This window comes from Doryrhamphus excisus, chromosome 9, assembly GCF_030265055.1.
Source record: "Doryrhamphus excisus isolate RoL2022-K1 chromosome 9, RoL_Dexc_1.0, whole genome shotgun sequence".
Taxonomy (NCBI): Eukaryota; Metazoa; Chordata; class Actinopteri; order Syngnathiformes; family Syngnathidae; genus Doryrhamphus; species Doryrhamphus excisus.
In genome coordinates, this window is record NC_080474.1 from 15,454,952 (window position 1) to 15,468,475 (window position 13,524).

The 13,524-nt window shown below is 40.7% G+C and overlaps 1 protein-coding gene across 3 annotated transcripts; it reads left to right on the forward strand.

Moving 5' to 3' along the window:
- The first annotated feature begins 41 nt into the window (after positions 1–41).
- senp7 (SUMO specific peptidase 7) lies at positions 42–13,405 on the forward strand. Of its 3 annotated transcripts, XM_058081319.1 has the most exons (23): positions 42–191; positions 847–935; positions 1,298–1,396; positions 1,477–1,592; positions 3,080–3,310; positions 3,455–3,567; positions 3,878–3,990; positions 4,813–5,116; positions 6,475–6,596; positions 7,539–7,661; positions 8,550–8,583; positions 8,671–8,886; positions 8,966–9,543; positions 9,623–9,750; positions 9,926–10,042; positions 10,121–10,237; positions 10,504–10,599; positions 10,673–10,863; positions 11,497–11,531; positions 12,387–12,430; positions 12,503–12,571; positions 12,641–12,791; positions 12,995–13,405. In XM_058081319.1, exons 4-23 carry the CDS (start codon positions 1,585–1,587, stop codon positions 13,127–13,129), a joined length of 2,925 nt encoding a protein of 974 aa, XP_057937302.1. In that variant the 5' UTR covers positions 42–191; positions 847–935; positions 1,298–1,396; positions 1,477–1,584; the 3' UTR covers positions 13,130–13,405. The 3 variants fall into 3 exon arrangements, with proteins under 3 accessions (XP_057937302.1, XP_057937299.1, XP_057937301.1); XM_058081316.1 differs by lacking the exon at positions 1,298–1,396; XM_058081318.1 differs by lacking the exon at positions 1,298–1,396 and having other exon boundaries at positions 3,455–3,513.
- Positions 13,406–13,524: the final 119 nt, after the last annotated feature.

A 13,524-nucleotide genomic window follows, 5' to 3' on the forward strand; every position in this document is an offset into this window, starting at 1 on the left:
TCGCGGAATAAGATCGTGACGCCTTTCCGGTCTAACCCGGATGTAGCAATGGACATCTGGACAGCCTCTGAATTAACAGCTCGTTGTCAGTAAAGGAGTGCGTATCATTATTGTGCGGTGTATTTTGGAAATGCTGACTATATCTGCGATAAACACCGCCGTATAATGCCTGAGTAAAGTACCGGAACATGGTAAGATTGTGCTTTATCTACTTCTTTGCGCCAAGCGAGCATCGTTTGCTAGCTCTGTGGGGCTACATTTGCTAGGGGCTAGCATTTGCTAACCGCTGTTTTCAAGATCAGTCTGTCGTCTTATCGAAAAAAAACACATGACGTAGGATGTCATGAAACTGAGTCAACATATATTTTTCCGCATAAATATTTAGACATTTTTAAAATAAAAATGCACTACGTCAATTTGTAAACACATGTGTCTGCCATTGTTTGTGTACATCGGTGCTCTTCATCGCAATTGGAAACAATACAAGGAAACACATTCCATACCGTAATATTCTAGCGTCAGCATTATATTTGTGCTGGTCATAAATTCTCGACGTGACAGCAACACTTTGATGCTTTTAATGAACATTACAGGAGCGCTTTGCTCTATTTAAGGATCGATTTCTGAAGCGCAAGTCAAAGAGCCTCTGTATTGCAAGAGTCCACTTGTATGTTTCATGATGGAGTCCTAAAACGTATATAAAAAAATCCTTTATATCACAAGAACACTAAAACACTAGTCAAATATCCTCAATAGTAGCCAGGTTTAGAACTGACCTTGCAGAATTGTCACCAGTTGAATACCATTGGTGTATTATATGAGTGACATATTGTTTTTGTCTTGTAGCGTTGCTGCTGTGCCTTACCAGTTTGGGAATCATGATGGACCATCGGAAAGCCTTAACCTTCTCATTTAGGATTGATCGGGACAAGTTGGTAAGTGGGGTTCAACTCAACTGCTCAACTGAAGTCTTCTTCCTGGGTAGCTTTGGTGGCATACTTTCAATGCAATCACTTGTTGACATTTTGTCTTCTCCTGGTGACATTTGTGTTTTGCACACTAATAAACAAATAATCTTTAAACAAACACATCACATGGGCGGTCAACAACAAGCTTTGGGCTTTTCCAACAATTTTCTTTCCCGCTTGTCCTCACTGGGGTCACAGCCTATCCCAGCTGTCTTTGGGCAAGAGGCGGGGTACACTCTGAATTGCAGATTATGGGCTTTTATTTATTTGTGCCTCCTCCCTTCCTAAATTTGATGCCAGGGTGGTTACAAGAACTCTGTGAATTTCAGGTGGCTAATCCATTCAGAATCCCCATGACATTTCCCTCCTCAGAGTGTGCAAGGTTAGAAAGGTACAAAGCTTGTAGCATGTGAAGAAAGGTTTTTTGGGTATGTTGTGCTATTGGTGACTACTTTTGATCATAAGCCACACTTTTTTTTGACCCATTCCGTTTTTATGTATTGAACAGGTGTCCTGGGCTGCCATTCCCGGTTGCAAGTTGAAGCAGTCGGACTTAAAGCTTAAAAGGGGATCCAAGTTGTATGATCACAACCATGCAGCACTGGTGAAATGGGGAATGGCCAGGTGAGTTGTCATGTTGGTCATAACTTGGGTTGGGCATCGTTTGAATTTGAACGACTCAGGTTCTGATTCTGAATCTTAGTTTCAATTCTGGTTCCGAATAGGTACGGGCTGGTTACTGCTTTCAAAGTATACCACGAGATGAAAAAGTCAAATTTTTAAAGCCAGTTTTTCATATAGAGGAGTGATTCTCAAATGGTTTGGCTGTTGTACCCACCATCACCATTCAATGAGAAGTGGCAACCCAATTTGAGGACATTTTGTAACGTAAACTTCTCACATATCTTATTTAATATATGAATTTATTTACATTTTAGATTGGATAAATACATTTTAGATCGGATAAATACATTTTAGATCAACAAAGGCTAAGCCTATCTATCCCAGAGTGTGTGATAGTTCACGTTTCATTGTCATTCCACTTTGTGGAATTCTTTTTTGGGGCTCTGACCGCTTGTTTTTGTCCCATTGGCGAGCTACAAGTGGCTATCACATTCATGAGGTACATGCTAACCTACTTTTTTAAAAGTGTGACTAAACAATCTTGCTCTGTTGTTATCATGTTAATAAAAAATTGTAGTTGCAGTAGCGGTATGACTGCATGCAGTCCACCACCACACCTTCAAAAAACCCTGAATTGTGCAAACAAAAAAGTGTGGCATAAAAAAACCAATAATGGCTCTAACCGAGGTTGCAATGTAGTAATTAATGCTACCTGTTGACAGAACTTTGTCTTTAAAATTTCTCATGTTTTTGTTGCCATTTCACTAAATGAAAAAATATATTCAGACGTCCCTCGTTTATAGCGGTTGATTGACTCCAGTAAATTTCTGCAATATAGGATTCAATATTCATAAATGGAATGTTTTCATAGTTTTGGCGTTTTTTTAAATATGGCTTTTAACATTATTAGAGCCCTGTAGACATGAAGTAACACTCCTATGTTCACCTTTACACTCCTATTATTTATTGTTTACATGACGTGGTACAGCTCAGGGACTTGAGACAGCCACTAGCTTGCAAGTGGGGCTGGTCGATATATCGATATTTCTTTTGAGCATGATATAAAAAAAACAAACATATCATTCATATCGATGAAGAATGGTTTTGCGGATAGGATTTGTCTCATTCATAGTCTCTGTAAAATGTAAACTTAGGAGCACAACTATAAGAAAGATATTTTACTTTTTTTGCATCATGCTTCTGATAGAGCTTATCAGGACCCTCCATATTGTTTATCTATGTCAGCTGGTTGCCTCCACCTCCCTTTTACAGTCACTTCTGCAATGACAGACAGAGACGGAAATGACATGCTGTTGTGTAAATAAGGAGATTTAGTTTGTTTAATGAAAGAGCAATGTATAAGACCGTTTCAAGATGAAAGGTATCCTTAAATTAGGAAGAAACACTCAATGATATTTAAGTGACAAATTATATGTGCTGTTACGCAGAACATTGCTGTGAATAATTCATCCTCTTCTGTGTTGTAGAGGGCAGCCTCGTCTGGTTCTGACAGATGTGCTAAAGACAGACCTCGGCAAAGTGTACTTGAGCACTCAAAGGGGTCACGCTTGTGGCAGAAAAGCCCAAACAACAAGCGGGATGAGCACGTGCAAGAACCAGTCCGACAGCTGTCAAGGCCAGAGGCCAACCAAGAACGATGGGAGTAAGACACCAACGGCCACATGTGACCAGAAGAGCACACCTACACCCCTTAAAAGGTATGAGAGTGTTCTGATGGAACGTGTTGACAGATGTCTTCTTCTTATAATTGTGAACTTGGTCTGGGCTCAGCCATATTGTATGGTGCAGCCAGGACAGTTCTGTTTCTGATTCATCTCAGTTTTTCTCTTCTGCCCCACAAGGCCCAGGGGTAGACCCAGGAAGAAGTTGCTTCATTTTGACAACAAGGAAGGAAACAAAGGTATTGCAGAGGGGGTGGTCGGCAATGGAAATGGAGAGGACTACAGAGTAGTAGGTGTGTACTACTCCAATGACTTGATTGTGTCCAGGATAGAAATAATTTTCCCCATCTTAACATGATGGATGGCTGCTAGGCTGCAAAGGAACGAACATTTGGAAGGAATGTCCCATCACCATGCTTGAGAGAACATTGGAGTTCATCAGAGGTTTAACAATACTCTGTCTCCTTGATTTCCTGGCCTGAGACATCTGACTTGACATAGCTGATTTTTCCTGCCCTACTTTCCGCTTGACAACAAAATGTTCTTTGCGTCAGTGAGGTTGTCAGCACTCATGAAGTTTCACTCTTGTTGTTTTGGCTGCAGATTGCGGCTTGTCCCTGAGTTGGAATCCGGCTCGGGATGCCGGAGATGAGTTTTCTCCGACTCCGGTCAAGGACATCAGGACCGAAGAGAGGACTAAAGTTCAACATTTTCAGGTGAGCGTTAGGTCTGCCATACATTTCCATTCTGATGACAATTGGTTAGGGTGTCCTATACAACCTTTTCCACTTATACACAATATGTTACCAATATCACAGCCTTGATTGACCAATACCAATATTGACAGCACAAACCATACATACCTTTATTACTTGTTTTGTAGTGTGCAATGTTAGAAAAGGCTCGATCAAGTGATATTAGTCAGAAATTTACTTAATTTACTAATTTACCTATTTTTTGCATCTTGGGCTATGGTTTTCTATGTATGTAGTTTATATGTAGGCATAATACAGCTCGGTTTAAACCAAACATTACTTACCATGGACAAGGACTGGCTCTTTTCTATTGTGGCTAATGACTTTTTGGCATCCTGTGGAAGTTTCCATATGATGCTGCTTCAAATACAAGATGACTGAGGAAGTTTAATACCACCATTAAACTTCCTCCGTTCTGTGCCGCCACGTGAAACATGTGCAATACAAGTTTTGCACTCAGCTCCAACGTCTTTTTCAGACTTCAGCAAAAAATACTGCCACATGGCCGACATCACTCCGACTCCTACTTTGTTAACACATTAATACACGATGCTGTTGTGATCATGTGGTCTCTATCTGGACGCTACTGGATAGACATGCAGGGGAGGAGTGTGGAAGCGAGTATTTGTATCGGAGTGGCAATGTTTAATTTTGTGATTTTAGATGCAGGCCTATATAATCCGACATTAGTTTTTTCCTGAGAGTGACCCGATATCTGAAACTCCTATGAATTGGACAACAAAATTCACTTGTTTGTGTTTGTGTTATTTTGTTAACCCTAAGAGGAAAAGAAGGGGCGCGTGGGTCAACGGTACAAGCACTCCCAAACGCCATCGTGAAAGCGTGCTGCGCCTCACAGGGGAAGATGGAAGAAATGGAGGTCTGCCCCAGTCGCATGTATGTCCCAATGAAGACGGGGAAGATTCCGACAACACGGAAGCTAGCATTGTGCAGTTCACTGTGGGGGCTGTGGACGGGACGCCGTGTCTTCTCCCAGTCATCCGTCCGAATTTGGATAACAGAAGCCGAGGTTGCAGGCGGTTATCTTCACAAGATAGCACGTCTCAGTCCAGCCAGGGGGAACCGAGTGAGTACACCAGAGTTTACTTGATCCCATGGGTAGACTACTCGTCAACACCTTTTGTCAAAATGTCAAAAAATAGGGAAAATTGCAGCTAAAAGATCCATTCCTAGTCAACAATTGGTACTGTACAAAATTATTCATACCTTTTGTTTTCTGCAAACATGTGGTTTGATAAGACTGCTATAGATCCTGGATTTTCTAACTGTGATACTCGTGGTACGCAGGCGGCGTCTAGTGGTAAGCAGGAACACGAGCAATTTTTTTAAATTAACAAAAGGTTAACTAGTTAACTACAATATTATTGTAGTTATGGCACACAGAACCTGTTTACGACCATCTAAATACATTTTTTAGCATTATTAGAGCCCTCTGCACATGAAATAACAACCCTATAGCCACCTTCACATTTGTGTTAATATGTTACACATAATCAGAGAAAATGATTCCCGAACCATTTAAGACATAAATAAAACTTGTGCTCATGTGTTGCAGTAAATATGTTCCGGTACAAGGGAGCACAATGGGTGCACAGACAGGAAGTGACTCCAGGGGCTCAACGTTGAGTTTTAGCATGTAATGGTGTTATTATTATGATTATGATTGATATTATTGTGCCTGTTGTGACATAATTTAATACGACAATAAATGCCTGTAAATGTTGTTTCGGTAATCAAGTCTTGTGCTTGTCTCACTGAACAGTTACTGACATCTAGTGGCCAATGTAGAATACTACATTTGCAATTTATATTTGTATTTTTAATTATAAATGTTTATGCGTCAATATACTTAATTTAGACCAAGAATATGTAGCATTTGCCTAAATATGCACATTTTAAAAAATTGCATTTAGCCATGAAACAGCATGACTTACTAATGTATATTTGAAAAACTGTAATCTATTGAAGCTGTATAAGGACTGTATAAATGGCTGATTCCCCTGAAAGGGCTACTAGTGAGGGTGCCGTCACCTCGAGGGGCATGACGCAATAGAATACAGTGATTTGAAGGTGTAACCATATAAAAAATATACTGTAAACGCATTGTATTGTCCACCAAATGTATATTTACCTGCATCCAAATGTAAAAAAACTAATAGGACTGTGAAAGTGGCTATAGGGGTGCTATTCCATGTCTACAGGACTCTAATAACACAAAACAATCATATTTAGAAGGTCAAACAGGTTTTCTATGGTCTTTCATGGTCGGGTCTGCTACCAGTTAACCACAATAAATGGGTGATGGCTGTATACCAAAATGTGATAATTCCATGCACTACTTTCTTCACTGCCCTCAAAGGCCGTTGTAGGTTTGACATTCATGCAGTTCCAACCATTCAAGCCGCCTTTCCCTGCGTCTTTCAGTTGTGTTGTCCAGTGATGACGAGGAGAGCACCGAGGTGGAAGAAGCAGGAGGAAGAGCGCGGTCGTCATCACAAGAAGCTGTATCCAAAGAGCGAGACGATTCTAATTTAGAGAATTTAGAGGTGGGCTCAGTGGTGTTTTCCATTTCTGATTGTTACAAATCCTTAATATGAAATATTCCATATTGTATTTTGTCACAGGTCCCACTGTAATGTATTCATGGTGTGTTATTCAAAATCTACCCTTGATTCTGGAATGTAGATAGTTTTTTAGTAAGCTTTTAGTAAGCATGACTGTTTTTTGTTTGTAGCTTTAATGCTAATTGAGCTGTGTTAGCGCTGTGTGTCCAAGATGCACTATTGTGTACTTTGGCCACTTTTTACACATACATAGTAACTCTGCACTTGTCCAACACAATATATGCCATATATCACATAGAACAATGTAACATGGAGGAGTGGGGCAGGAGAATATGAAGATTAGCAACGTTAGCATAGTGATGTGAGTTACAGTTTTAACATTACACTCACATTTTAACAGCAAAATCATGCTACTGTTAAATATGAAATGAAATGCAATTGTTAAAAAGTCACTTTTGTGTAAAGGAGACCTTTAAAGAAACTGGTAGCAGTCCACTGTAGATACTGAATTTAGTAATGTCTCCAGCAGGGGGGGGCTCGAACAGCAGCATTTGAGCTGCATGATGTGAGGATTTTTTAGTCCTGATCAACCATTTTCTGCTAAACATTGCAGAACTTGATGGCTCATATAATCAGCAGCTGAAAAAAGTTTATAATGTAGTAAACCTTTGTCGCAACCTGGTTGATGACAGATTGTTGAGGACACACAAGTATCTTAGCATTTTATTTTGTGAATTTTTACAGAACAAGTAAATAACAGAAAATAATAACCTATACCTAATATAGGTAATAATAACCTAAACCTAATAATAACAGACCTATCAACAATAACATGGTCTCCATTGAAGTGCATGTGTGTGTGCATGTAACAATGTAGAAATATTTCCCATTTTTTATTATTAATTCATTATATATGTTTTACAGGTGTTACCTGTGGTTGTGGACGGGCCTCCTCCCATGCCCAGAATAGACACCTCTTTCCTGGGTGTGGCCTTCTGCTCCATGTTCTGCGGAGGTTACCAAGGGAGGGCAAATGGAAACCTCATGGTGAATAACTTTTTTTTCTTTTTTTCCCCCAAACAGTCTTACAACTGAGCACACCACCATAAGTTATTTCCAAAAAGTTCTCTCCCATAATTGTTCACACATTTGCAAATTTTGCCATACAAAATAATGTAAATCCAATTAATCTGTTCCAGACACCCAAAAACATTAACATGCAACATATTTTATAGGCTATAATAGTTTTACATGTAGAAAACTATGCAAAAATAATTACAAATGACAAATTAATGGACAACTTATTTTGGACTCTAAACAAATGTGCAAAGACAGGCCAAGGCAAAATTTTGGTTGTTAGCCGAAAAACCTGTTAACTGAGGTACCACTCTATGCGTGCATGTTATAAGTCAGCATATTGTCAACTTAGTACACTTACAAATGTTTCTTAAGCAGAGGAGGAGCAATGGACAAAACCATGTTCCTAGTAGACGACATACACCTTTTCTATTTCTGGTTCAAAGCAAGAAGCAGGTGGAAATTTCCTTTGTGAACAGGCTACCTGCAATGCACAAATTGGCCACCAGATGGTACTGTTTATCAAAACGATAGTTCTACTACATACAACTGCATTGGGGGCACAACAGATGAAATGAATGAATGAATGTTATTTACTGACCAGAATGAATATTTACTGTACGTATATATGTGTCTGCATATAAATGTGTAAATTAATCACTCCTTTAATATGTCATCAATATGGAATTGCCATTTGGGACATGTATTCTTTTCAAAGCCTCATATATTAATTTGAATCATACCCATACAGCTGATGGTGCCCAAATGTATAACTTTAACCACTTTAGGACATAAACTTGGATAAGGAGATAAACTTGATGTAAACCTACTTGTTTCCTTCCTTTTGTCTCTCCGCAGATAGCAAATAAAAAAATCATCATACCATTAAAAGGTAATGTTTTTTCTAACCATATAAACAAATGAGGATTCATGGCAGCTGTGCTCAAATGAGCTCCCTTTCATCTCCTTTCACCCTCAGATGAAAACCACCAATCTGAGGTGACCGTGACTTTGGAGCGCAAGGAGATGCGGAGGTACAGCATTTGGGAGTCAGAGGAGCTGGCGGCCCGGGGTCTCTCCTGGGGGAGCAACGTTGGCACTGTGCTATTGTTTTGTGTGACACAAAACGCAGCTGCGGCGGTGCAGAGGGAACTTCTCCACCTGTGTGGCAAACAGGATGAAGAGTTGAGCACTGGTGAGATGTCTAAACGGGTAGCACTCCATGCATATCCCAGTACAACAGCTCTTCATGATGTTTTGTTTCCATTCTGTAGATAAAGTGAGCCCCTTCATTCTATTGAGTCTAAAGGACCCCGTTATGGGCGTGGAGGGACTTTTATTGCGCTCTCTCCTGGAAATAGACTGTCTCAACTGTCTGGCAACCGTCGACACCTCCGTTGATGCCCTAGACCTGAAGGACTACATAAATCCAAGTCTGTCACTGGACGAATGTTTGGAGCTGATCAAAAGAAGCAGTCGAGACCCAGACATGTTGCGGCAGCTTGGCGTGGACGCTACAGAATCCACATCTAACACAGACAGACAAAGTCCACGTTTGGATTTGGACGCAAGCAGCAAACTCCAGCTGGAGATCGATACACTGACCGAGACGGCACCAGATGCAGAAGACACAACACCAGATGAAGAATCTGTGCTGGAGCTGAACGCCTCGGACTTGCAGTCACGCAAGGAGCTGGAGATGCCTTCTATGGAGGAGCAGGAGGTGGACACCAGGATGCAGCACGGGCCAGAGGAGGAGCATACACAACATGGTGCGCTAGAGGAGGAGCATACACAACATGGTGCGCTAGCGGAGGAGCATACACAACATGGTGCGCAACAGCCCAACAAGGTTTGTGGTCCCAAACGCTCATAATTCACACAATTCCAGTGAGAGCTTTTTCTCCACTTACGTACTTGTCCTGTTCAAGGAGGACAACGAGGAAGTCACTCCTCTGTACACACTGTGCCAGCGGAGAACCAAAGGATCATACACGGTCACCATGTGTAAACCAGACTCCTCTTGGGTTAAATACAAACATCAGGGTCTAGGAAAAAGGTAAGTTACATGAAGGGCCTTGTCAGTCAGGGCATTGTCATATAATCAGTAAAAATATGAATAATTTTACTTATAGTGTCCTAATATTCCAAGATAAGTCACACATATATTTGTAATGTAAGGGGGAAAAATGCGAATAAAGATTATTTGAATTGTTATGGTAATGTACATTCAGGTTGGTCCTGTTCCCTCCACCCCCGACGAAAGGTGGCATCACAGTGACCATGGAGGACCTGCAGTGTCTGGACAGTCGGCAGTACCTCAATGATGTCATCATCGACTTCTACCTCAAGTGAGCGAGGCCACATTCAAGCTTAAACCTCTCAGGCTGCTCACACTTTTGAGTGTTGACATGTGTTTTTGACATCAGATACCTCCTCCACAAATCGCCGCAGGCCATCGCAGAGCGCTCACACGTTTTCAGCAGCTTCTTTTACAAGCAACTCACGCGTAGAGACAACGCCAGTGAGGGCGGCGCCGCTGAATCGTAAGTTTTCCTTTGTTTTTATGTATTAGGGGTGTCCAATCTTTTTCCAGCGCTGGCTGCTTTGTGTCATAGGTAAAAGCAAATTAGTAGTAATAGAGTAATAGGTACTGATAGGTCTCATAATAAATGCATTTAATTTTTACAATATGCTGATGGCCAATTTGGGCTGAAAATGGCCCCTGGGCTGTTCTTTGGACACTGCTGTGCTATATGAAGAAATAATTTATAGAACTTCCATCTATATAGTTTTGCTCTTTTACATTCAGCTGTCAGAGGCAGAAGCGGCACCAGCGAGTGAAGACATGGACACGGCACGTGGACATCTTCAAAAAGGATTTTGTGTTTGTTCCTGTCAATCAGGAGTAAGTCAACATCCAAAATGGCGGATGACGCCAATGCTGTGAAACATTGCAGTCATGGTGATTCTCTTTTTAGGGCTCACTGGTATTTGGTGGTCATATGCTTTCCTGGACTGGAGGAGCCCACAGTAGAGGCCAGGACTGGAAGTAGCCACAATGGGACGAGCGAGCCACCTGAGCAAGAGGAGGCGGGAGGGTCACAAAGAAGCTCGACGGACGCCACAGTGACGCCATCAGTGTTGATCCGAAGCGACATCGTGGACACAGGTATCAGTCAAACGAAAAATATGAACCCCTAAGTAGATGTCTGCTGTATAATCTAAGTGTGTGAAGTTACATACGTGGTAGGAGGAGAAGGGTGAGTTAGTGAACTAATTCTGCTTCCTTCAACTAACTGATGACCTGATAACGGAGTATATGCACGACACACAGAAAAGCACATTGAGATATGAAACTTATTAGCTTAGCAATATACAAAAAAACCATCGATCGCACACATGAATATACACAATTACATAATATTTTTCTAACACGATGATACTTTTTTAAACGGCCACATGGTGGAAAAGTGGTTAGCATGTTGGCCACACAGTCAGGAGATATGGAAGACCTGGATTTGAATCTACATGTGTAGGTTTCCTCCCACATTCCAAAAACATGCTAAGTTAATTGGCGACTCCAAATTGTCCATAGGTATGAATGTGAGTGTGAATGGTTGTTTGTCTATATGTGCCCTGTGATTGGCTGGCGACCAGTCCAGGGTGTTCCCCCGCCTCTCAAAGTCAGCAGGGATCGGCCCCAGCACACTCGCGCCACCCTAGTGAGGATAAGCGGCATAGAAAATGGATGGAGTTATTTAACATAACATCCCCAAATTAATGTGTATTTCCTGTCTTCTAGGACAAGATTCCACCAATGTCATTCCGAGTCAAGTGGTAAGTTGGAAATGCATGTTGGGTTCTTTCAAAAAGTAAAAAATGACATTACTCGTCAAAGGTTTGGACACTTTCTCATTCAATAGCGTGGCCAAGTGTGTCTAAACTTTTGCCTACTACTTACAGTACTGCTAATACTGTACATATAAATTATCTGTTTGGACAACAGACTGGCACTTTTTAAAAATAACATTATTCTGACCTGAACACATCAGTTATTATTATTTTTTTTTACATTTTCTCTGCTTCCTTTAAGTCATCAACACACTCAGTCGTTGCATTTTCTTTGTTAGATCCTAACGCAGCAACCTCGCAACTTCTTAACTCACTTGATTACGTTGTTATTCCTCAGCATGGTACTTAATGTTGATGAGGGCTTCCAATACATCCTGGTGCAAATCTGCAACATGGACACCATTTTCAAACTTTGCGATGTTTTATGGCATTAAAATTGCTCTCAACCCTAATCCATTGGTTACGAGTTGCAGCATCACCTCTTGTGCAAATAGGGAGGACACATGTTTGGGATTGGGCATTCAGGTCTATAAAAATGTAAACCGCAACCATATCATGTCTTTGGAAAGTCACTTCAATGAAGGTAAAGGTAACCTTAAATTTTCATTTATCGCGTTCATAATTTCTATTTGAATTGTTTTCTGCAAGTAAATCTATAACTGTTAAACTTTTGTGTGAACATTTTTGGCCTCCTGGAACGGAACAATTGGATTTACATTATTTCTTATTGGAAAAATTTATTTGTTTAGTCCTTTTGGAACTAATTAGTAATGCTAACCAAGGTTCCACTGTACCTAATTGAGTTGGACATTTCATTTCTTGCTTTTGCTTCCCCCATAGAATTGCACAGAGAAGACCTGCCATAGGAAGATGGTTTGTAAAAGGTGGGTGGGTGCAAACACTTTGACATCAATGTAGCTTTGAATTGAGGTGAATGTTTCTGCCTTTGTTTTTAGGCCGTGTATTCTCATCATGGACTCTCTCAAGCTGTCTCTTCATGAGCGTATCTTTAAAGTTTTACGAGAGTGAGTATCACCCTTATTAATTGTATTTGTCTATTTGTGTAGCAGCTGACTGTGTTTGCCTCCCTTTAGATATTTGCAGTCCGAATGGGAGGTCCGTCGCGGGTCGTCACGGGACTTTGGGCCAGACCAGATGAAAAGCTCACATTGTCAAGTTCCTCTGCAGGACAACAGCAGCGACTGTGGTCTCTACTTGCTGCAGTATGTGGAGAGTTTTCTAAAGGTAGGCTTTGCATTTTTTAGTCATTTTATGCCACTGAAAAGCTCATAATTTTGTGAGACTTAAGTTATACATTCACAGGATTAAATTTCCAATTTTTCAAAAATAAAGTTGTAATTTTGCGCAAATAATACTAAAAAAAAGTATTTTAAAATGCCATAAATACTAATACGTAATACTAAACTATGTGTTTCCTGTACCTGCAGGACCCTGTGGTGCACTTTGACCTGCCATTACACCTGCAGCACTGGTTCCCACGTCATCAGGTGCGCAGCAAACGAGAAGAAATCCGCAATCTAGTGCTGCGACTGTACAGCCAGCAGAACCTGAGCAAGAAGTAAGAGTAAGAATCATAGCACAGGGGGAATCCTCGCTCATACTGAGCGACGCATTTCAGCACCAACTCCACCCAACTGAACTATGGACTCGTCTCCTTGAACTGTGGACTCATCTTCATGAGCAATGGAGCCTGTCGGTCCTTTTATAGGATGTTTTACTGTTATTTTTGATAGATATTTAATTTCTACATGCAAGCACCACATCAAATTAAAGTGTGTTCAAAGTGTAACATGCTCCTAATGTAGTTTGTTTAACATAAAGCTGTTTTTAATCTGGAATTCATTTGATTTCATTTATTTTTCATTCATTTAGCCAAATTGTATCGGTATTAGGGCCAAAAGGTACCATCAGAAGTCATCAAGTTGTGGGAACTTCATATTTATAAAATGATCAAATA